The following is a 21,794-nucleotide window of genomic DNA, read 5'->3' on the forward strand; positions in this document are numbered from 1 at the left end:
TCGTGACCCGAGCCGAAGTCGGCCGCTCAACCGACTGAGCCACCCAGGAGCCCCTGCATGATACATTTTAACATTGCGTTTGTCAGTGATAGTCCACTTCATCCAGAGAAACTGAAGCAAAAAAAAAAAAAAAAAAAAATCAAAGTTAAAGACGCATTATTTACAATCCAGAAAAGCAGTTTAAATAATTTAACTCCTGTCACCCTCATCATAGCCCTATGAAGTTGGTACTGCCTTTACCCCCTTTTACCAGCTAAGTAACTTGCACAGCGTCACATAGATGGTAAGTGGCAGGGCTGGGATCCAAGCGCCAGAGTCCATACTCCCCTGGTCCTCAGATTTTGAGAGGTTCCTAAGAAGTGTTTTGTTTTCTTGTTTTCTTCGCAGTACCCCTCCCTTGAGAAAGTTGAGGTTGTAAAAATGAGTTTCTTTTCTTTGGCTCAAGGTGGGTTTTGCTGTTGCTTGTCGGGGATGAAGCGACAGCAGGAGACCTACCTAACTCTCACCCCCGAATGTTCCAGGGCTGCCAGCGCATCGTGGAGGACTGGCAGAAAATCCTGATGGTGCGCTCGCTCGTGGTCAGCCCCCACGAGGACATGAGGACCTGGCTCAAGTATGCCAGCCTGTGTGGCAAGAGTGGCAGGCTGGTGAGTCACCCCCGCCACCAGGGCAGGGTGGGAGGCTGAGGAGGGCCCGGCGCTCCCGGTCCCGTTCTGTTTATAACCTGACCTCTCTTGGTTTTAAGGCTCTTGCTCATAAGACCTTGGTGTTGCTCCTGGGAGTTGATCCGTCTCGGCAACTTGACCATCCTCTGCCAACAGTTCACCCTCAGGTGACCTACGCCTACATGAAAAACATGTGGAAGAGTGCTCGCAAGGTCTGTGTCCCGATTCCGTCCAGCAGTAGACCGCGTCGCTCCAAAATGCTCACTAATCGGCTTGTCACTGCCTCGGGGCCCAAAGGGAAACAGCATCCAAACCACCATGTCAGGGAGTTAGCTCCTGGTAGGAAGCTATTTGGCCCGATTTCAAAAGTGAATCATATTCGAGGACGTGCACGTGTACAGTTGATCGAACCAATGAGTGTAATCACGTAATATAACTGATTATGCTAGAACATAGAGAAAGCTGAATTTCTACCCCCCCCCCCCCCAAGAGAAGGTGGGCTATTCAGTACCGAAAGGACAGCCTATCTGTGAGAGCACAGATGGGAAATTTCACAAGACCAGTTTGCGTTTTCAGACTTCTCGTCTCCTGTCCTATCATCGCTTGGGATTCAGAAGCAGCAACACCGAGTGTAATGTTGAATCCAGTCGGGAGCGTCACCTTGGAGCCAGCGTAGAATTCCTCTTACTTTAATTACAGGCAGGGCCTTCCCCAGACAGGGAATTAGATGCGGCTCCTGGCGGGGGTTTTTGGTTTTATTTTTTTGAAACCGTCTTCCTGAATGATGGCGATGATTAACAAAAAGTTGGCCCCGGAGGCAAAATCAGCATCCGCTTTGGCTCCTTGTCCTCCTTACCGGACAGAGAGGGCATCCCAGCTCTCCCTCTCTCGCCACTGTGGTCCCCGCATTGGGACCCGTCGTGAGAGGGGTCAGCACTGCGGCCGTGGCCGTGGAAAGATGCCATAACATAGCAGTCGTGTCTCAGTGGGAGGCATGCTTAGGGAAATCTAGGACTGTGTCTAGAAACTGCCTTCCTTTCGGATGGTCGACTCTGACGACGAACGCCGCCCAGAGTGGGATTGGGAGCCCTGGAGCCCAGCGCTGGTCTTTGACAGGGGTGCGTTTCAGTCGTATCGACCCGAGCTGCATTCCCCACTCGTATGGTCTGGGGCGGGGGCGGGGAGGGGGGGGGTGTTTTCTCCTGTTGTTCGTTGGGGTCTGGTTTGCTTTGGTGTGGTTGCAAGGCTCTGCAAGCTTCCCAGGCCAGAGCGGTTCCGATGCAAAGCCTGACCTCCTCCAGGCAGATGAGAAAAACAGAAGGTACTGGATCTGAATCTAGTCCGGTTTCCTTCCTACGTGCAGCCTCCAACTCTTTGAACGTCTTGCCGAAGGCAGGCAGCGGGAGCCTCCTGGCTGATGTCTCAACCAAGGGGTGGCTTCTTTCAACATGGGACCACAGCCCGGCTTCTCCACACATTACAGCCTCTTCTTGGGAGCCCACATTCTGGTGGGAGCCCATAAAACGACATGGATTAGAAATCGAGAAACCTCTTTCAAGTTAGGGGCTCGATCTTCAAGCCCAGAGCTAGAGATGTTCTGCCTTCGCAGACATTCGGGAGCTACTCAAAGAAAACCAAGTGCTTATTAATAACTGTGCTGTTGAACCAGGTGCTTTTCTTCTCTGAGCTCTGCTTTCCTGCCACTAGAAGCAATTCAGTAAACTGTTGTGTTCTGCCCTGCATAAGGCAGAAAGAGTTTGAGAAACGCAGCGTCGGCTTTGCAGGAAGGCGTCAGGCAGTAGGTGACCGTACCGTGTTTTCCTAGGTGAGCCGCTTCCCGGAATCTAGAGACAGGCCGGTCCTTCCATGACATTTCGCTAAGCTGAGCTTGTCCGTCTTGCCCACAAACCACTCAGGCATCCAGGAGCCAAGAGTATGATGTGCAGCTTAAACTCTGGGCATGAGAGAAACCCCTTCCTCTGAGTGGCCGGTCCCTCATCCGTCAGAGAGAGAGAGAGAGAAAATCAGTTTTTCTCTCCTCGCTTCCCAGGGGCGGAGCCAAGAGGGATTTTAATAGAACATTTTCAATTCCTTGAAAATAAATTGCCTCCATGCCACAGAAGAGAAGGATATAGATTCTCCCGAGTGGGATAAATTTACTTTATACTGAGCTTCAAATCCAAAGTAATACCCAGTCCTCCCCAGTTTGGGCAATTTATTTTTTGTTCAGTGCCTTGTTGAGCCTCCCCAAAAGACTCTAACCTGTGTGTCTGGACTGTCAGTGACACAGAGCTCATGGGCTCCGAACAGCCCTGACCTCAGCATTCCTGGTGTAGTTCTTACCTGCTTGATGGACACGCTCGTCACACTGAGTTATCAGTCAGCCACCTTTCTCCCGATTGATCTTCTTTTTTTTTTTCTTTTTTTTAACGTTTATTTATTTTTGAGACAGAGACAGACAGAGCATGAACGGGGGAGGGGCAGAGAGAGAGGGAGACACAGAATCTGAAACAGGCTCCAGGCTCTGAGCTGTCAGCACAGAGCCCGACGCGGGGCTCGAACTCATGGACCGCGAGATCATGACCTGAGCCAAAGTCGGCCGCTTAACCGACTGAGCCACCCAGGAGCCCCCCGATTGATCTTTCTACTGCTGCCTCTCAATTCTTTTTTTTTTTTTTCTTCTTCTTCTTCTTTTTAATCAGCTCTAAGTCTGGTCAGTGCGGTTTCTTGTAGAAAAACTAAAAGAACATTTATCACTTCCCAGGTGTGGGATGCTAACGTAGTTCATTTTTCAAAGCCAGTGGTGAGTAATGGGACCCTATGAAGGCAGCTAGCTGTCTGAGGGGGACAGTTGTCTTGTTAACTGTTGAACATCTGTGTGTCTGCAATGTCCCCCTGCACGGATTAGCTGCCTGATAAATCGTTTTGTCACATCATCCTGGCTCTGGGGTGAGCCCATCCCGTTGACGCCAATTAATTCCTTACGTTGAAAAGTGTCTGAGGTTGGTCTCTGCCCCCAAGCCAGGGAGTTTTATTTTTCCTTCAAGACTGTCACCGCTGACCTGCTTCTGTGTTTTAAAAACACGGAAGAAGACCGCCCTGACCTTATTTATTTAAAACGTTAGCTTTTCCCGCCGCCCCCCCCCCCCCCTTCTACAGGAAAGGACACGTAGCCTCTTTTTCACATCCTCTCACGTAGCGTTTCCCCTCACTGTGTTGGTGGGTTTAGATTCCACCATTTTTTTCTGTTGGAACGTTTGTGTCCATGTGCTGTCTCCACCCATGAAGCCCTTTGAAGAGCATATGGACCCCATTTGTGTGTTTATTTATTTTGAGAGGGAGAGAAAGAGCGAGGGGCAGAGCGAGAGGGAGGGAAAGAACCGCAAGCATGCTCCATGCCACCACCGGTGCAGAGCCGGGCACAGGGCTTGAAGTCACGACCCGTGAGCTCACGACCTGAGCCGAAACCGAGAGTCGGACGCTTAACCGACTGAGCCACCCAGGCGCCCCTGGACCCCGTTTATTAAGACACTGGTGTGTGTGGACATGTGGGCTTCTACAGACGGCTTGTAACTTATTCCCAGGTCTCTGGCTCCGTGTCTCCCTCCAGTCTTCCCTCACTCGGCATCCCGTTCCTAGCCCAGGTGCCTTGTTGGTATAAAACCCCGTGGTGTAAATAGATCTGACTGCTTGAGGCTGCTGTGAGCATTTTGCTCCTAAGCTACCACGTTCAACTGGACGTCTGCTCGGCCGGTGTCTCCCCCCACCCCCCGTTTCACCTGCACGTATGAGGGGCTTCTACGCCACCTCTGTATTCTCAGTCGGGCACTGAGGGTTCTGTCGGGTTTTTTAAACCACGGTTTTTGCCCCGCCGGAGTGTCCCAAGGTACCAGAGTGTTTGAAACAAAACTAAAGTTTTACGGGCCCCAAATAGCTCCCCATAAGCCTGGTTTGCCCCGGGGCAGTGTGTTGATAGCGAAATAAGCGGTCGTTTCAGATTACCTCATATGAATTGGTATTTTGGGGTAGCCGGGCCGTAGCTTTTCCCAGACTTAGGAAAATAGTACTGCAGTTAACCAAGGGGAGCTAAGGCTCGAGTTGGAAAACTACGAATCTTTTTGAAAAGCCTAACCACCTCCCGGCATCACGCCCTGCTCCCCTGACCGTGGGAGACCCTTCGTCACCGCTCCGGGGTGTCCCCCTGGGAGGGGGGGTCGGCTCACACACCCGTTTGATGGACAGGAGTGTCTTGCCCCTGAGGCCGGGCCCCAAACCAAGCAGCTCCCTGTGCCTGTGTCCTGCTCCAGATCGATGCCTTCCAGCACATGCAGCACTTCGTGCAGACCATGCAGCAGCAAGCCCAGCACGCCATCGCCAGCGAGGACCAGCAGCACAAGCAGGAGCTGCACAAGCTCATGGCCAGGTGAGGCCCTCCGGGCCGGGGCCGGTCGTGCTCCGGTCCCGCCAACGCCAGCCGCCTCTGCAGCACGGGGAGGGGGAGCGCGCAGGGCTCCGTGGGCCACTAGTTGCTGACCTGGCTCTTTCCGGTGGGGACCCCAGGCGGCCATCGAATCGTGCCGCCCCAGAGCCCCTGCTGCTGTTTTCCCAGGATTCAGCAGCCCGAGAGCATCCACGTGCTGTGGTCCTCCCTCCTGGTGTCTGGCTTTAGAGTTAGACTCCTTATCGCTTCTCGGCCTCTCAGCTAAGATCAAGTGTAGAGTGAGACTCCTCGTTTGCAAACGCCAGATACGCCGCTACCTTGCTGTGTGACTTCAGATGCATGACTTAACCGCTCTGTGCCTCAGTTTCCCCACCATTTATAAAGGGGATAATGAGAGCTCCTACTTGTGAGGGTGGTATGAGGTGATATGAGGGTTAATAGAACAAACATGGCAACGATTTAGAGCCGTACCTGGAATGGAGTAGCAATCAGTTAATGTTGGCTCTTAATGTTATTAGTATGTGTGTAATATTTTGATATGTATTGTATCATTCATTATAAATGGAGGAGAAGGGAGAAGTGAGGGGGAAGCCAGGAGCAGTCGATCAGGAAAGTTACTCAACAGCCAACTCCCACCAAACACTGACATGGGGGTGGACGGGTCCATACAGACCTGCCCATCCCAGGTACTGGTTTATGCTAGCATTGAAGGACGCGTCAAGGGGAATACGATACGTAAAATACGCATCCCCGAAGCCCGTTTTTTTCCCTCCTGTGCGGTTGAGAATTCTGATGGTTCCACCACGTCGCTTCCCGAGAGCAAGCACGACTGTCCGGGAGGCTTTCGTGCCCCCCTGACACAATCAGTTGTCCTCCCTGGTGGAGGGCGAGGGCTGGTGTGCGGGCATGGCGACACGGTGGCCTGTTTCTCTGTTTCCAGGTGTTTCCTGAAACTCGGGGAGTGGCAGCTGAACCTGCAGGGCATCAATGAGAGCACCATCCCCAAAGTGCTGCAGTACTACAGCGCCGCCACGGAGCACGACCGCGGCTGGTACAAGGTAACCGCGGCCCAGGCCGCGGCCCAGCCCCGCTTCCTCCGGGGGCAGAGCCCGGCTCCCGGCGTCCCGAGCGCTTGTGCTTTACGGCAGAGCCTCGTGGTGCTGGTCCGATTCTGGGCATTTGCTCGTTGGACTGCCAGAGGCCCCTTACGAGCTTAATCGATACAGAAAGATTGATCGAATCTTTCATCTGCGAGATACTTTACTGCACCGTTATTACGTGTGTGGCTCTGGGGAACGCTGTTGTCTTCCAGACTCTTAGCGGATTGTTTTCCTACGAGCATCTGGACACACAGTTAATCTCTGGGACTCTGTCTTCCCTTGGGTCATCCGCTCCTTCCCGGCTTCTTCCTGATTTCCATCCCTGCCTGGTCCTCATCTAAGAACTTGACTTTCTCTTATTTGTATTGGAAAGCTCTGGGTAACATCCTGTTACGGCATAGGAGACTTTTCAGGAAGATAAACAAAATTAGAAAATGTATCAAAGATGTGGTTGACCGGTAGAGGAGGGATTTTTGGAAGAACACATCTTTGAGGAGAGCACATACCCTGAGTTTTTAGACCTTCCTCAGGGACCTCCTGGTAATGGCCACATGCTGTAACACATGTCATCATTTCTTTCCAGTATTTCTTTAACTTGTTGATACTTTGTGATTTAATCCCTCTGGGATCAAAAGGCGCATCTGAAGACACAGAAGCATCCACAGTAAAAATCTTACCCTGATTTAAGCATGCTTCATTCTGATCGGAAAAATGCCTATTTCGTGGTAGCAGCAGTAATTACTCTATCTAGAACAGCTTCAGTCCTACCCTGGAAAATATAGCCAGTAAACCCTTGACTAGCCAGAACCTTACCAATTAGAACTCTCTCCTAACCAGATGAGAAAAGAAACGAGTCATGAGGGGAAAAAAACGGACTCCAGGAATTTAAGTTTTTCTGTCGTATGAGTCCTTTGGGGTCTATGCTGTCTTACTGCCCATGGTGTGGTCCCATCAGTGTGCAGAGACTGGTTCCGTGTTGCTCACCGTGTCCCCTGGCTCAGTGCCCGTCATGCAGGGGATATAGAGGAGTGATCTGTTGACTAAATGAAGGTATTGGGAAACTGAGCCTGTGTCATTGTAGAATTATTTCTCATCAAATAAAGGTCAACTGTGGTCAACCTACTCTGCTTAGGTGGAAAAATGGAGACATTTATGTTAAAGAAAGGTTTCTAGCAAGGGATGCAAAGGAATTGCCTGCTTATCCAAAAAGGCCAACTCTTAGCGGATTATTTAATGTCCTGCCCGCACTGCAAACTCACGAGGCCCCCAAATCAAAGCGTGCCTCCTGCTGTCTACACCAGGCAGTGCTGTACCGTCCTTGAACATGGCACGGGGGTGGATAGTTCGTCCTTTACCAAAATAAGCACCAAAGGCTTCTCCCAGCAAACAGTCATGGCGCATCGGCTCTCTGACAGGCCGCGCACCCTGGCCGGATGGGAGAGCTGGGTGGCGGAACGCCGGCCCCCATACGTGCTCTTGATGTGCTCCCCTTCCCACTGGCCTGGAACCTGGTCAAGACTTGCACCACTAAGTCTCTGCTGTCTTAAATAAGCTGTTTCATATACCAGCTGCCAAGGGAATCTTCCAAACCTAGAATGAAATGGGACCTCCTTGACCTAATATGTCAACCCGTCCATAATCTGACCCCGCTGCTTCGCTAACCCTCCCCTCACCTCCTCCTGCGCACCTGCACTCCAATCAGGTCTGTTTGTTTCCTGTGAACCGCCCTATGCTGGCCACCCTGCATCTTCGTCCCTGACCTCCCCAGGCCAGGAAGTCCCTGCTGCTGGCCTCTTGTCCCTGCCTTGTCCGTTGAAGGCTGCTCTTCAAGCCCTCCCCTAAATCCCTCCCCTCTGTGAAGCTTGCCCTGGCCTGCCCGCTGCCCGTCTCTCCTTGCCCCCCCCCACGTTTGCCTGTCATTGGGTTGCTGGGCCCCCCACCAGACCAGAAGGGCCCTGAGGTGAGGACCCGGCGTGCCTCTCCTGGGGCGCCCTTCCCCCGCAGCACTCGCCACAGTGCTGGTACAGTAAGGGCCCCACAAAATGAAGGAATCGGGCTGCGTCTAGTAAAAGGCCCCATTCCCCAGTGTTTCGGTGAAGTGCAGTTTTGCTCTGCTGGCCACTGAGAGGGAAGGGCAGCCCCTTGGCACTCAGGCCTCCTCATCCTCGACTCTCGCCACACCCAGGCCTGGCACGCGTGGGCAGTGATGAACTTCGAAGCCGTGCTGCACTACAAACATCAGAACCAAGCCCGCGACGAGAAGAAGAAGCTGCGTCACGCCAGCGGGGCCAACGTCACCAGCACGACCACTGCCGCCACCACAGCGGCCACCGCCACCGCCACGGCCACCAGCACCGAGGGCAGCAACAGCGAGAGTGAGGCCGAGAGCACCGAGAACAGCCCCACCCCGTCCCCTCTGCAGAAGAAGGTCACTGAGGTACCCTTCCCTTCCTCCCTCACCGAGGACAGACCCAGGCAGCAGGCGCTCTGAGGACTGGGGTGTTGGCAGGGCCCTCACGAACCCGGGCTTCACCCCGAAGTGCCACGTACAGCTAGACGATGTTGCTCATTTGCCATCCGCCGTTGTTTGAGACGGTGCCCTTGTGCTCGTATTTGTATTTGAGGCGTTGCTATGGCCCCAAAACTGAAGATTCAGTTTCTTGTCGTTCTTCCCATGAGAATGAGCTCATTCCCTGAAAGCCCTGCACCTGCGCGCGTGGGTGGCCGTGCACATCTGCGGGTCCACTTGAGGACAGAGGCCGACGGGATCCGTCCTCTGCCTTCGCCTTTCCCCCCCGCGCCCCGCCTCCCTCCAGGCTGTCAGTTCAGGGAGCAGCGTGTACAGACTCCGCGCCCCTCCTCCTGCCACCCTGCTCAGGAAGCCACCGTTAGCCCAAGATGATAGCCATTGTGACACAGTCGCCATTTATTGAGTGCTTGCCGTGTGCAGGTACTAGTCCAGAGGCTCTTCATGCATTAACTGATTTAACTTGGTAACCACTCCTTGAGGTAGATACTGTTGGGATGCTGCTAGGCCCCTCTTACGGATGGGAACACTAAGGCAAGAATGTGTGTTCCAACAGGATTTGTCCAAAACCCTCTTGATGTACACCGTCCCTGCCGTCCAGGGCTTCTTCCGTTCTATCTCCTTGTCGCGAGGCAACAACCTCCAGGACACGCTGAGGTATCGAAGGGCGGGCCCTGCTAGGCTGCGTGAGCCTCTGCGGGGACACAGAATGACACGGAGTCCCCTCCCCCGCCCCACGCTGATGGGTGTGTCCAAGGGGAACTGCTGACAGGCCTCCCCCTGCCAAGACCCAGGAGGAGGAGTGGCCTGGGAGCACTCCGTGCGCTGTGTTCTGTCGGGAGGAAGCCCGAGTGCCGAAATGCCCTCGGCTTTTAGGGGCCACTTAGGAAGGCCTAAACATGGCACAGACCGGCCAGTCCGGAGACCATAGGTGACAAGGGGCAGCTAAGTCCCGCATTTAGCCCGTTGACACTGTTCTACAGGTGATTTTCTATACGTGCAAAGATTATCCATGATTAGCCCTGGGCTCATCTGTCCGATTTCCAAGCTTGCACCGTGCCGATCCCTCTACGTTGTCTGGGATAAAATAAGCATTCACTTGGGATGCCCCTCCTCGTGTGAGCCCAGTTCTAAACGGCCATCACCACCCACCCTCCCAGGCGGTCCCGAGACCAAACACTGGGGAGCCACCGATTTGAGGCCCTGCCAGTTAATTCTTTTCTCAAGAACCTTGAAGGTTAAAACACACACACGCACAAGCTGGGAGACTAAGTTTTCTGTGACTTTCTCATGTTTCGTTTCCAGAGTCCTCACCCTGTGGTTTGATTACGGTCACTGGCCGGACGTAAACGAAGCCTTGGTGGAGGGGGTGAAGGCGATCCAGATTGACACGTGGTTACAGGTAAGGCGGGGTCAGACTCACTCCTGGTCTGCCTCCTCCTGGAGTCGCGCGTGTTCAGTCAACAGTGGTAAAGAGGTAGGGGTCGAGCCATAGTTTCTTTAGTTTCTCCCAGAGGACTGAAGGGAACGAACCGTTTCAGAGCTTCCCAGCATCTCCCGCGACAAGTTGTAAGAGCTGGTCGTTGCCCGGGAGAATAACTAGTTGTTTCTGTGTCTCACGTGCTGCATTCCGGGTCTTTCTGAATACCAGGTCATACCTCAGCTCATTGCAAGAATTGATACGCCCAGGCCCTTGGTGGGACGCCTCATCCACCAGCTTCTCACCGACATTGGCCGGTACCACCCCCAGGTACGTGGGCGCCTGGGCGGTTTCTCCTCGAACAGCTGGCCTTTTGACCTGGTGCTCAGCCTCTCCCAAAGCTGCTCTAGAGATGCAAGTGCAGGAACTGGGAGCCAGGCATCCCACCCGTCCAGCTGGAGGTCCCAGGCCCGGGGCCTTCCCGAAGACAAAGAGCCCCCCACCCGCCCCGAGACTGAGCAGCGCCCCCGCCTGGTGGACTCACAGGAGCGCTGGCGGCCATTTCTCTTGTCCTCCTGAAAGTCAGAGTTTGCGAATGTTCCTTCTGTGTCTGCCTCAGGCCCTCATCTATCCCCTGACCGTGGCCTCCAAGTCCACCACCACGGCCCGCCACAACGCAGCCAACAAGATTCTGAAGAACATGTGTGAGCACAGTAACACCCTGGTCCAGCAGGCCATGATGGTGAGTCAGGAGTCCGTGTGGGCCTTCGTGGACCCCACCACCTAGCCAGAGGTCTTGAGGGAGATGGTTTCTTCCTCACGACAGTGCTGCTGAAAGGAGTACCTCCTGTCTCTCCAAGACATGCCTTTTTTTTTTTCTTTTTTTTTTAAGAGAGGGCGAGAACATGAGCAGGGGAGGGGCAGAGAGGGAGAAAGAGAATCTCAGGCAGGCTCCGCACTCAGCATGGAGCCCAAGGCAGGGCTTCGTGACCCGAGCCAAGATCAACAGTCAGACGCTCAACCAACTGAGCCACCCAAGCACCCCCAACACAGGCCTTTCCGAGGTTAGCTCATCCTCAGCGCTTGTCTCTTTCCCCTCTTTGGTCCAGGTGAGTGAGGAACTGATCCGCGTGGCCATCCTCTGGCACGAGATGTGGCACGAAGGCCTGGAAGAAGCGTCTCGTTTATACTTTGGGGAGAGGAACGTGAAAGGCATGTTTGAGGTGTTGGAGCCCCTGCATGCTATGATGGAACGGGGCCCCCAGACTCTGAAGGAAACGTCTTTTAATCAGGTATGGGATAAGAAAGTGCGACACGACGTGACCCAAAGCCGCCACCAGACCCCTTTCCCTCTGGCCTTTCTGCTGACTTGAATACAGTGTTCTCCGAACTGAGGTCACAGTATAAAAACACCAGCACAAGTTTAGTTGTCACTAACTTATGGGGACCCTCCCCAGATTTTAACCAGAAAACCACAAGATTCTTCCCGAGGTCATCTCGCCTCTCCTCTGACCTTACTTTGCCCATAAGCCGTCCTGGGATTGGGGCCTCCAGGACCGGAGAGCTACGCCTTGCCAGGGGCCGGAGCCATCCGGCCATAGCGTGTGCCCGAGCGGCTCTGCTGTCTGGGCTTGGGGGTTCAGCCCGCGGCCTAGTCCGCACCTTGACAGCTCGCATCCCTCCCCCGCTTCCCCGCTCAGGCGTATGGGCGAGACTTAATGGAGGCCCAAGAGTGGTGCAGGAAGTACATGAAATCGGGAAATGTGAAGGACCTCACTCAAGCCTGGGACCTCTACTATCACGTGTTCAGACGAATCTCAAAGCAGCTGCCTCAGGTGGGTCTCCGGGTTCTGGCGGGAACTGTCAGTAGAGTCCTGTGTGTCTTACTTTTTATGAACGTTCTAACGCTAACTCTGAAGCATCTGGCTGCACTTCTGTCGGCAGACAAGTCATTGCTATCAGCAGTCCGTTGAAAACTACCTAAATGGCATTGAAATTCCTCCCCGGAGGTAGAAAATTAAATCCTGTGGTTAATTATTTACAGCTCACATCCTTAGAACTGCAGTATGTTTCCCCCAAACTTCTGATGTGCCGAGACCTTGAATTGGCCGTGCCGGGAACATACGACCCCCACCAGCCGATCATCCGCATTCAGTCCATAGCGCCGTCTCTACAGGTCATCACCTCCAAGCAGCGGCCCCGGAAGTTGACCCTCATGGGTAAGGACCCCTGTGCTCCCGCCACCAGCGTCTCCCTCCCACCCTGGCCGAACCCCTCCCCTTTTCTGAAATTACCGCTTACCGTTCACACCACCCATCTTTCATATGCGACACCTCGCTCCTGCTTATTGAGAGAGAAACAGAGGGCAAGCGGGCTCCTTATTACGTCCTCCTCAGGACTTCCACTGCGTTCATATCACGTGCTCGCTTACCTGAAGCCAGACGGCCCTGCAGCGGGACAGGTGGAGGGAACCGTAAAGGTGTTCAGCGTGGGGACGTGGGGGTGGGGGGCGGCTGTAGGGGACTGACCAGGCCAGCAAAGAGGAGCCTGGATGCAGGTGTGGCAGGGGACGAGCAGGGCTGGAGAAAGGGCTCCTGGGCTCTTGAATATTCTTTTACCGTCACAGTCTCTCTCTGTGGGAAATGGTTGTGTAAAATGAACAACCGAGGTAGAAACGAGTTCTCACGGGCAGCTCTGTCACCTCACGTAATTGCAGGACGCCTGGATGCTCTGGTGGTCCTTTGAGGGTTCTCACCTTTAAAAAGGCTCGTGCTAATTATTTATTTAATAAAGGTATTCATTTTTGAGAGAGAGAGAGAGAGAGAGAGAGAGAGCGCGCACACGCGTGCATGCAGAGGGGGGTTGGGGACGGAGGATCCGAAGCCGGCTCCGAACTGACAACAGCGAGCCCCATGCGGGTCGTGAACTCCTGAACCGTGAGATCATGACTTGAGCTGAAGTTGGACACTCAACCGACTGAGCCACCCAGGCGCCTCAGAAAGGCTCGTGCTTTTTAAATGCGGTAGTTATTCACCACCAGTTAGTCGTGGTACACAAGTGATTGTGCCCGTGGGCTGGCGTCTCCTGTACCAAATTGTGTGTCACTCAGGTTCTCCACGGTGTCTCATTAGAGACTTGGATGAAGGACCCGTGTCCAGGGTGTGACAGGGTTAAGAGAGCCAACAGTGAGAAGCTGTGACTTGCCCCCACCCTCCAGACCCGAGAGGGCAAGGAGCCCGTCGAGGGCATGTGACCTGGAAAGAGGGGCCATTCACCAGAAGCTGTAGCCCAGACGGAGGGAACACGGCTGTTTCTAGAACTGGAGCCTGGCCGCTCGTCAGGGGCAAACCCTTGGGCCTCTCCGTCTTCCCACCCTCTGACCTCCTGCCATGGTCCCAGCCCAACCGGGAGCCTGGGTGATGAGGTCTCTAGGGGTCAGGCTTCACAGGGCCCAAGCACACCAGAGAAGGGCGGAGAGTGGGTTGTGAGGGAACGTCCGGAGTGACCATCTCTGTGCAGAGTCCTTCCTGATCCTCAGAGACAGAGCTTTTTAAAATTTTATTTTTCACTTGAGACCATTTTTCATTTTGCACTGGGAGACCATCAAAACTGGCGCCATTCTTTTCATGAGGTCCAGAGCGTTTTTTCGTGTTTGGGGGAAGTGTGACTGGGTAGGGTCCGCATAGTCTGTAGGAGCTCGTGAGTCCGGGGCCGGTCTGTGCTAACTGCTCCCACCATTCCTCACAGGCAGCAACGGGCATGAGTTTGTTTTCCTCCTGAAGGGCCACGAGGACCTGCGGCAGGACGAGCGAGTGATGCAGCTCTTCGGCCTGGTGAACACCCTCCTGGCCAACGACCCCACGTCTCTTCGCAAGAACCTCAGGTATTCGGGACATGGGGCGGGGGGCACGGCAGTGACAGGTCTTCTAGGGTCTCCTTACGTCCCTTCACGAAATCAGTTATAGAACTATGTACCCAGACAGGAAGTCCTCAACAGCCAAGGTGGCAAACACAAAGAGAAGAATTCGTATTTTTAACGTGCTTGCACGGGAAATGCCTGTGACAACGCCAAAGGGTCCGGAATAGAACAACCCGTGGCCATTAGACTAGAGATGCTATACATTTGGTGTGTTTGACCTTCCATGTCCACCCTGCCCTCCCTCCTCTTCCTGTTAAGAACACGGATGTTAAGTGGCGAGGCTGTTTTCGGCTGAGAATCGCTGGGCCGCTCCCCCGAAGCAGGGAGGTTGTCAGGCAGGTTGAGGAGGCTGATGCCGTCCCCGGCCACAGCCATATCCTTCTGGGAAGCGCCCTCGTTGCACACCTCACGACAGCCCTGTGCAGGGGACTTCGTTCGGCCCATTTACGTGTGTTGCGAGCGGGTCAAAGATGCACCCTTTTTACTGTCCGATAACCCTCCTTTCCTGTGGGTGCCAGCATCCAGAGATACGCTGTCATCCCCTTATCAACCAACTCGGGCCTCATCGGCTGGGTCCCCCACTGCGACACGCTGCACGCCCTCATCCGGGACTACAGAGAGAAAAAGAAGATCCTTCTCAACATCGAGCATCGCATCATGTTGCGGGTACGTGATGAGGCTGCCAAGCCCAGCGCTTTCACGTCTGGACATAACTCACAAGTTGAGAAGTTTAGGCAAAGCTGCACTTGTCGTTCTTCGGTGTTTGTAAATCACCGAAAAGTCTATTGAGGAGAATTAGCTACGGAAGAAGTTTTAATGAAGTGAGTCCTACAGCAGATTACCTCTAAGAAACAGAAGGACCCTAGAGGCCAGAAATTAGGTTTCGGTCATTCCAGGTGAGACTGGACGGGATCGTTAATCGGGCAGTGTGTATCTACCGAACACCTAATGTATACAGGGCACTGGCCACGTGGGGAAATGTGTAGTGGATGCATAAGTAGTAAGAAAGAGACTCGTTTGTTACCCGGAAGCTTGACGTCCGCACTGCTGTCATTCCCACCAGCAGGCCTGTACTCAGGGTGGGGCCTGATGTTTTATCCTCAGGCCCTGGCAGTTCCCCTGTGGTCATTGGGTTTGAGGGGCCACACCCTTTTGCCTTCTGCACTGTTCTTCCTTCCTCTTCCTTTGGGCCGGGGTGGTGAAACTAGCACCCGGCTCTGCCCGGGCCCCGAGCCTTGTTTCTTCCTGGGTCCACGCTGCTAGTCTGGGGCCGCTCTCAGAATAGTTGTGTCCTGATGCAGATGGCTCCGGACTACGACCATCTGACGCTGATGCAGAAGGTGGAGGTGTTCGAGCACGCCGTCAATAACACGGCCGGGGATGACCTGGCCAAGCTGCTATGGCTGAAAAGCCCCAGCTCCGAGGTACGACACGCCACGCCCTCTGGCCCACTCGCTTGTCGGGGATGGCCTTCTTGTTCCTTCACGTGTGCTGGCGGACTCGTCTTTGTAATGATTCTAGATTATGTGCGGTCTTTTCTAGCAGCAATTAAATGGGTGAGCCGTGCAGCTTAGCAGATAGAAATTTAGTAACTTAATGTTTCTCCTATTTCTTGCAATAGTATTTGAGTTCTTTACGTTAAGGCTGTTACATCTTTTTCACGTACGGTATAAATTTCCCGTCCATTTGGTTTTTTAATTTTGTTAATGGTATGTTTCCTGGTTTGGGATTTTTGTTTCGTTTTTGATACGCAAACTTTTTTGAAAGTTAGAAGTTACCAGGTTTTTTGTCCTTTTCTTTGGCGTTTCTACCTTTGGCCTTACATTTAGAAAGGCCATCCCCACCTCAAGGTTATGTGTCTTTTTACATTTATTTTCTTGTACTGATTCTAAGATTTATTTATCCATTTAAATCCTCAACCCAGGGGCGCCTGGGTGGCTCAGTTGCTTAAGTGTCTTGTTTCTTGACTTTGGCTCAGCTCGTGATCTCATGGTTCGTGAGACCAAGCCCTCACATCAGGCTCTGTGCTGACAGTGCAGAGTCTGCTTGGGATTCTGTCTCTCCCTCACTCTGTGTCCCACCCCTGCTCGCACACTGTCTTCCTCTCTCTCAAAAATAAATAAATAAACATTTTTAAATATATAAATCCTCGACCCAGTTCAAAATTTAAGAGTAAGATTAAAAATTTTTTTTTTAAGTTTGTTTATTTTGAGACGAAGAGAGTGAGCACGTGCAGGTGGGGAGGGGCAGAGAGAGAGAGAGAGAGAGAGAGAAAGAGAGAGAGTCCCAAGAAGGTTTCACACTAAAAGCGTGGAGCCCGAATTAGGGCTCAACCCCATGAACCTCAAGTTCATGACCTGAGGTGAAGTCAGACACTTAACCAACTGAGCTGAGCCACCCAGGCACCCCTTAAATTTTTGCTTCTTTAAGATGATTAGCCAACACCGTAGTATTCAGCAAATAATCCATCCTTTCCCTACTTTTAAGAGAATTAATTTTTATTATACAAAAATTTTTTTCTGTGCCATTGGATTTCTCTCTAGGGCTTCTGTTTTATTTCATTGATCTTTATTTCCAAAGCCTATTCTCAAGTACCATACTATTAATACAACTATTAGTATAAAGTCTCTTCTCATTGGCTATTTTAATTTTTTTCTTCTTCCAGATAAATTTTGGGATCATTTTGTCACACTCCCCCCAGAAAAGTACTGCTGAATTTTTAGTGGAATTACATTAAATGTATCAAATAATTTGGGAGGTTATTATATTTTTTCTGTCTTACATGGATATTTTCATCTACTCAGGTCTTTATATTCCAAAGCAAAGGTTAATTTTTTCTATTCATCTAGGTTCTGAACATCTCTAAGTTTATTCCAAGCATACTTTATTGTTATAATAATAAATGAGATTTTTTATTCCATTTTATGTTATTAATGAGTTACCGATGAAATATTAAAAAGCAACTGATTGAGGTATAATTATGTTGAAGCTAGTTAGCTTCCAGAGCCTTGGTTCAAGTGTGCTCCTGTGTTCCAGGTGTGGTTTGACCGAAGAACCAACTACACCCGCTCTTTAGCGGTCATGTCCATGGTCGGGTATATTTTGGGCCTAGGAGATAGGTGAGCAAACTTAATTTGGTTTTTTTAGTCTTTTTTCTACATTGTACCTTTCTTAAACAGTTTCCTTTTGTTTTCTAGTAACGTTTATGACCATCTAGTAAATATTTGTATTTTGTACCCCAGGCCCTCGTTTGCAGCATCAGCCTTAGGTCCCAATTTATTACCCACACAACAGCCACACAACAAACTAAAGAGAAGAGAAAGCTTAGTCCTAGGGTACTGCTTTCTCCATAGGTTGGTTTGATATATTTAAAGCCACATACAAGGGCACCTGGCTGGCTCAGTCAGTAGGGGGCGTGACTCTTGATCTCAGGGTTGCAAATTCAAGCCCCACAGTGGGTGCAGACCTTACTTAAAAGACAAAGAACAATCTTGATTGGTTGTATTGATTCAGTAAACGTTTATCGGTCACCTCTGTGCTGAGATAAATAATTCTATTTCTGTAAATGAAACCAACCAAAGTAGATCCTCCTGGTAGTTCTACATAAGAAATTATATCCAAATATACTGACTAAAAAAGTAGTTAAGGAATATTCAGAAATTGACTCACCAGAAGTCTTTGAAAAACTAGTTCTCTGGTATCTACTCTCTCTTGGGCTCATGTCTTGTGCAATTATTTGAGAGTAAAATAATTTTTTCCCACAAAAATAAATAAATTCTTGTTTTTGAAAAGAACCAGGAGAATTCAGAGGTGAGACCCTGTGATAGATGCTGAGGGGTAGTGATAGAGCCTTGTCACTCTGAGATGCCAGCAACACCAGGAATGATTTATCTTGTGACCAAAGACCTTGGGAAAGCAACTTGGGATTCACATAGATAAGCCTTCGTTTCAGACGAGCAGGGATCAGCAAACTTTCCCTGTAAAGGGCCAGATTAGAAATAATTTAGTCTTTGCTGGCCATATGACGTCTCACAGCTACTCATGTCTGCTATTGTAGCACAAAAGCAGCCTGAGACAGAACGTGACCAGTCAGCACGGCTGTGTCCAGTAGAACTTTGTTTACAGAAGCAGGCGGGGCTGGCTTTGGCCTGTGGACGGGGCCTGGAATATCACATCCTTGTTGATTTATTCATCAGTGCTGCTCTAGTGACCTCTCCCCGGTCTCTCTCCTGTTTCCCAGGCACCCATCCAACTTAATGCTGGACCGGCTGAGCGGGAAGATCCTGCACATTGACTTCGGGGACTGCTTTGAGGTGACCGTGCGTTCTCAAACACCACATAAAGCTTTCCTTTCCAGATGACCACTTTCCCCCCTCTGACCATTCCAGCAAATTTAAGCCCCAAATGCTTATCCTGACTCCTGCCTCTCCTACCAAAGCAACAGAAAATCAATCTAAGAAACAAAATCAGTGCTCATTGATACTTGCTGTAATTGGTCTCTGACTTCTCTGGAGGCAAGCAAGACTGTTCACACACCCTCTCAAGTGGAGGAATCCTCCTTCCCGACACAGCCTGCCGGTCAAAGGCCTGGCATGATGCACGCTTGTCCTTTTTCTTTTTTCCCCTCTATCCCTTTGTCTCTCTCTCTCTCTCTCTCTCTGTCTCTCTCTCTGTCTCTCTCTGGTTGTCTTTTAAATCCCTGTGACAAGTCCCCTCGCTAAACTCAAGCTACTTCATCTCTGCGCCCTAATTCAAATCAGTACAAAGAAAAGCCGTCTGCCTTCGCCTGGCTTCTAAAGAAAACAATTTAACCATCAGACTTGGTTTTTCTCTCTTTTCCCCACAGGTTGCTATGACCAGGGAGAAATTCCCAGAGAAGATTCCATTTAGACTAACCAGAATGCTGACCAATGCTATGGAGGTGAGTGGGCATTGGGAACGAGCTACTTTGGAATGGGGGCTGGTGTAGTCAGGACCCGCTCTGAAGACAGACTTGCTTGTTAGATCTCATCAGTTCCCTGAAGTACCTGGGTGGCTTCTGTGGTGGTTTCCTGGTATTTTCCATTGTGTTAGAAATGATCCATCTTTGAGATGCTTCACGTCAGACCTTGTCTCCTACGAGCCACAGGCCCGACCCCACCCCTTGCTCCGAACACCTTCCCATCCTGCTCCATCATTAATGGCCTGTGTCTGCTTCCTAAGTGTGGGGAGCAGACCCTCTTGACTTGCTTCTGCTTGTGGGGCCTTCAGGGGTGGGGCTGGTACCAGCGACTTCTGTGGCGAATGGCTCTGGTCCTGCAGGTTACTGGTCTGGATGGCAACTACAGAATCACGTGCCACACAGTGATGGAAGTGCTTCGGGAACACAAGGATAGTGTCATGGCCGTGCTGGAAGCCTTTGTCTATGACCCCTTGCTGAACTGGAGGCTGATGGACAGTGAGTATGAGCAAATGTCTGGGAGCTGGAACCCACACCCTCCAGACAGGGAATATCTGATGTGTTCCATTTCACTGATCTTTCCCCTGCCAGCCTGGAGCCTGAGGTGTATCACTGGGCTATCGCATTGTATTTTTTTTTTTTTTTAATGTTTATTTATTTTTGAGACAGAGAGAGAGACAGAACATGAATGGGAGAGGGTCAGAGAGAGGGAGACAGAATCTGAAGTAGGCTCCAGGCTCTGAGCTGTCAGCACAGAGCCCGATGCGGGGCTCGAACCCACGGACCACGAGATCATGACCTGAGCCGAAGTTGGATGCTTAACCGACTGAGCCACCCAGGCGCCCCTATTGCATTGTATTTTTACAGAGCTGTTCTAGTGGCTGGAAGTGAATTTCAAGGGTTTTTTTTTTGTTTGTTTTTCTAAGTAGAACAGAAAACACCAGTCATCAATTTAAATATTAATTAAGGGGCGCCTGGGTGGCTCATTTTGTTAAGCGTCCGACTCTTGATTTCAGCTCAGGACATACTCTGGTGATTCTTGAGATCGAGCCCCGAGTCAGGCTCTGTGTTCTCAGTGCGGAGCCTGCTTGGGATTCTCACTCTCTTTCTCTGCTCCCCATCCCCTCCCTGCCACCCCCCGCCACCCCGCTTGCTTGCTCTCTCTCTCTCTCTCCCTCAAAAATAAATAAACTTAAAAAACAAAATCCATTTAGGGGTGCCTGGGTGGCTCAGTCAGTCAAGCATCCGACTTCGGCTCAGGTCATGATCTCGCAGTTGATGAGTTTGAGCCCCACATCGGGCTGTGTGCTGACAGCTCAGAGCCTAGAGCCTGCTTCAGATTCTGGGTCTCCCTCTCTCTCTGCCCCTCCCCCTGCTCACACTGTCTCTCTCTCTCAAAAATAAACATTAAAAAATGTATAAAAATAAGACATCCATTATGAATGAATGAATGAATGAATGAATGAATGAATAAATAAATAAATAAATAAATTCAGGATAAATTAAGTACCCTAGTGATTTCTGTTTGTTTGCATTTCATACAGAGTAGCAAGCGGGCATCTTGACAGGAGACACAGGCAGTTGTGACCCAGGGCAGCAACCTCTCCGTCTCCCCCTTGCTCCTCCTCCTTAGAAGGGGGTGACTAACACAGGTGTCTCTACCACTGCCAACAAACCCTGTTTTCACCCTCTGTTATCTGGTCCCCAGCATCTACATTCAGCTCCGTGACACAGCGCGTCCCACAGGACTGGACACCCATGCTCACATTCCCCTGCCGACTCCTGAGGGATCCATCCTGAGTTCTCCCCAAAGCTCTAGCTTTTCGAAAAATTGTATTTTTATGGTTGTAAGAAAACATCGTCTTAACCAAATTTCTTTCAAGTGACAGTTGGAAGCACTTTTTATCCTCTCTTTATTTCTTTCCCCAGCAAATACCAAAGGCAACAAGCGGTCCCGAACAAGGACAGATTCCTACTCTGCTGGCCAGTCAGTAGGTGGGTGCATCCCATGGGAGATTGCAGATTCTGTCCCTTTTGTGCAGAGTTTGTCTCAAACAGGGTGAGCTTTGTTCTTGCCATTAGGAGGCATGATGGAAAGCGGTAATGGATGCTGAATATGAAGGAAGGAAGCATGTGTTTCCAGAGGCTCTTACCAGTGATACGGTCATGCAGAAGTTGTGTCACTGCTAAAATATCGTCTAATGGGCATTTATGTAACTTCAGAAAGTTAGTCTAGAAATATTTACTGAGCACACTTTTTTTTTATTTAATGCCTCTCAGGATGGGGTGGGTACCTGAGGCTCAGAAATTTTGATCAAACTTTCCAGTCTTAATCTATCTGTAAACACAATTGAAAGTATGTCTGAATATTAGCCAGTATATGCCCTTGAATGCTGTCTGGATTGGGATAATTATTAGCCGTGTCCACGGGCCTAGAGAATTGTTAGTAGCTTAGAAATAGCAGCAGACGCGTATTCACACTGTCGTCTGAGGAAAACCACAGAAGGTGTACTCACGGGAAGTGTATTCATACTGCTGGCTGAGGACCCAGGAAGCTACTGGAAGCGTACTCACACTGCTGTCTGAGGGGCGGGGAAGCCACAGGAAACACTGCTGTCAAGAGTGGGTCCACAGAACAGGGTCCCTGGAAGATAATGCCCTTCAAGAGCCAGAACGGGGTTTGTGTGAACCTCTCAAAAGTCTTAAGAGTAAAGTGGTTTAACTTCGTTTCACCTTCCCTGTCCCTCCTCCCCTGTTTCCCCCATAACATCTAACAACATCCT

At 51.1% G+C, this 21,794-nt stretch overlaps 1 protein-coding gene across 1 annotated transcript in view; it reads left to right on the forward strand.

The window, feature by feature from the left end:
* The window catches only part of MTOR (mechanistic target of rapamycin kinase), a 132,841-nt gene that overhangs the window by 105,398 nt on the left and 5,649 nt on the right, over nucleotides 1-21,794 (forward strand). The window contains exons 35-54 of the mRNA XM_049618104.1: nucleotides 522-647; nucleotides 746-877; nucleotides 4,973-5,088; nucleotides 6,047-6,164; nucleotides 8,392-8,643; nucleotides 9,290-9,390; nucleotides 10,039-10,135; nucleotides 10,385-10,483; nucleotides 10,773-10,895; nucleotides 11,263-11,445; nucleotides 11,854-11,988; nucleotides 12,198-12,372; nucleotides 13,901-14,036; nucleotides 14,591-14,738; nucleotides 15,374-15,496; nucleotides 17,109-17,191; nucleotides 18,313-18,385; nucleotides 18,919-18,993; nucleotides 19,374-19,509; nucleotides 20,941-21,006. Of these exons, the coding sequence (XP_049474061.1) occupies nucleotides 522-647; nucleotides 746-877; nucleotides 4,973-5,088; nucleotides 6,047-6,164; nucleotides 8,392-8,643; nucleotides 9,290-9,390; nucleotides 10,039-10,135; nucleotides 10,385-10,483; nucleotides 10,773-10,895; nucleotides 11,263-11,445; nucleotides 11,854-11,988; nucleotides 12,198-12,372; nucleotides 13,901-14,036; nucleotides 14,591-14,738; nucleotides 15,374-15,496; nucleotides 17,109-17,191; nucleotides 18,313-18,385; nucleotides 18,919-18,993; nucleotides 19,374-19,509; nucleotides 20,941-21,006 (2,497 nt within the window). The remainder of the gene's footprint in view (nucleotides 1-521; nucleotides 648-745; nucleotides 878-4,972; nucleotides 5,089-6,046; nucleotides 6,165-8,391; nucleotides 8,644-9,289; nucleotides 9,391-10,038; nucleotides 10,136-10,384; nucleotides 10,484-10,772; nucleotides 10,896-11,262; nucleotides 11,446-11,853; nucleotides 11,989-12,197; nucleotides 12,373-13,900; nucleotides 14,037-14,590; nucleotides 14,739-15,373; nucleotides 15,497-17,108; nucleotides 17,192-18,312; nucleotides 18,386-18,918; nucleotides 18,994-19,373; nucleotides 19,510-20,940; nucleotides 21,007-21,794) is intronic.

Source organism: Panthera uncia (genome assembly GCF_023721935.1).
Source record: "Panthera uncia isolate 11264 chromosome C1 unlocalized genomic scaffold, Puncia_PCG_1.0 HiC_scaffold_4, whole genome shotgun sequence".
Lineage (NCBI taxonomy): Eukaryota > Metazoa > Chordata > Mammalia > Carnivora > Felidae > Panthera > Panthera uncia.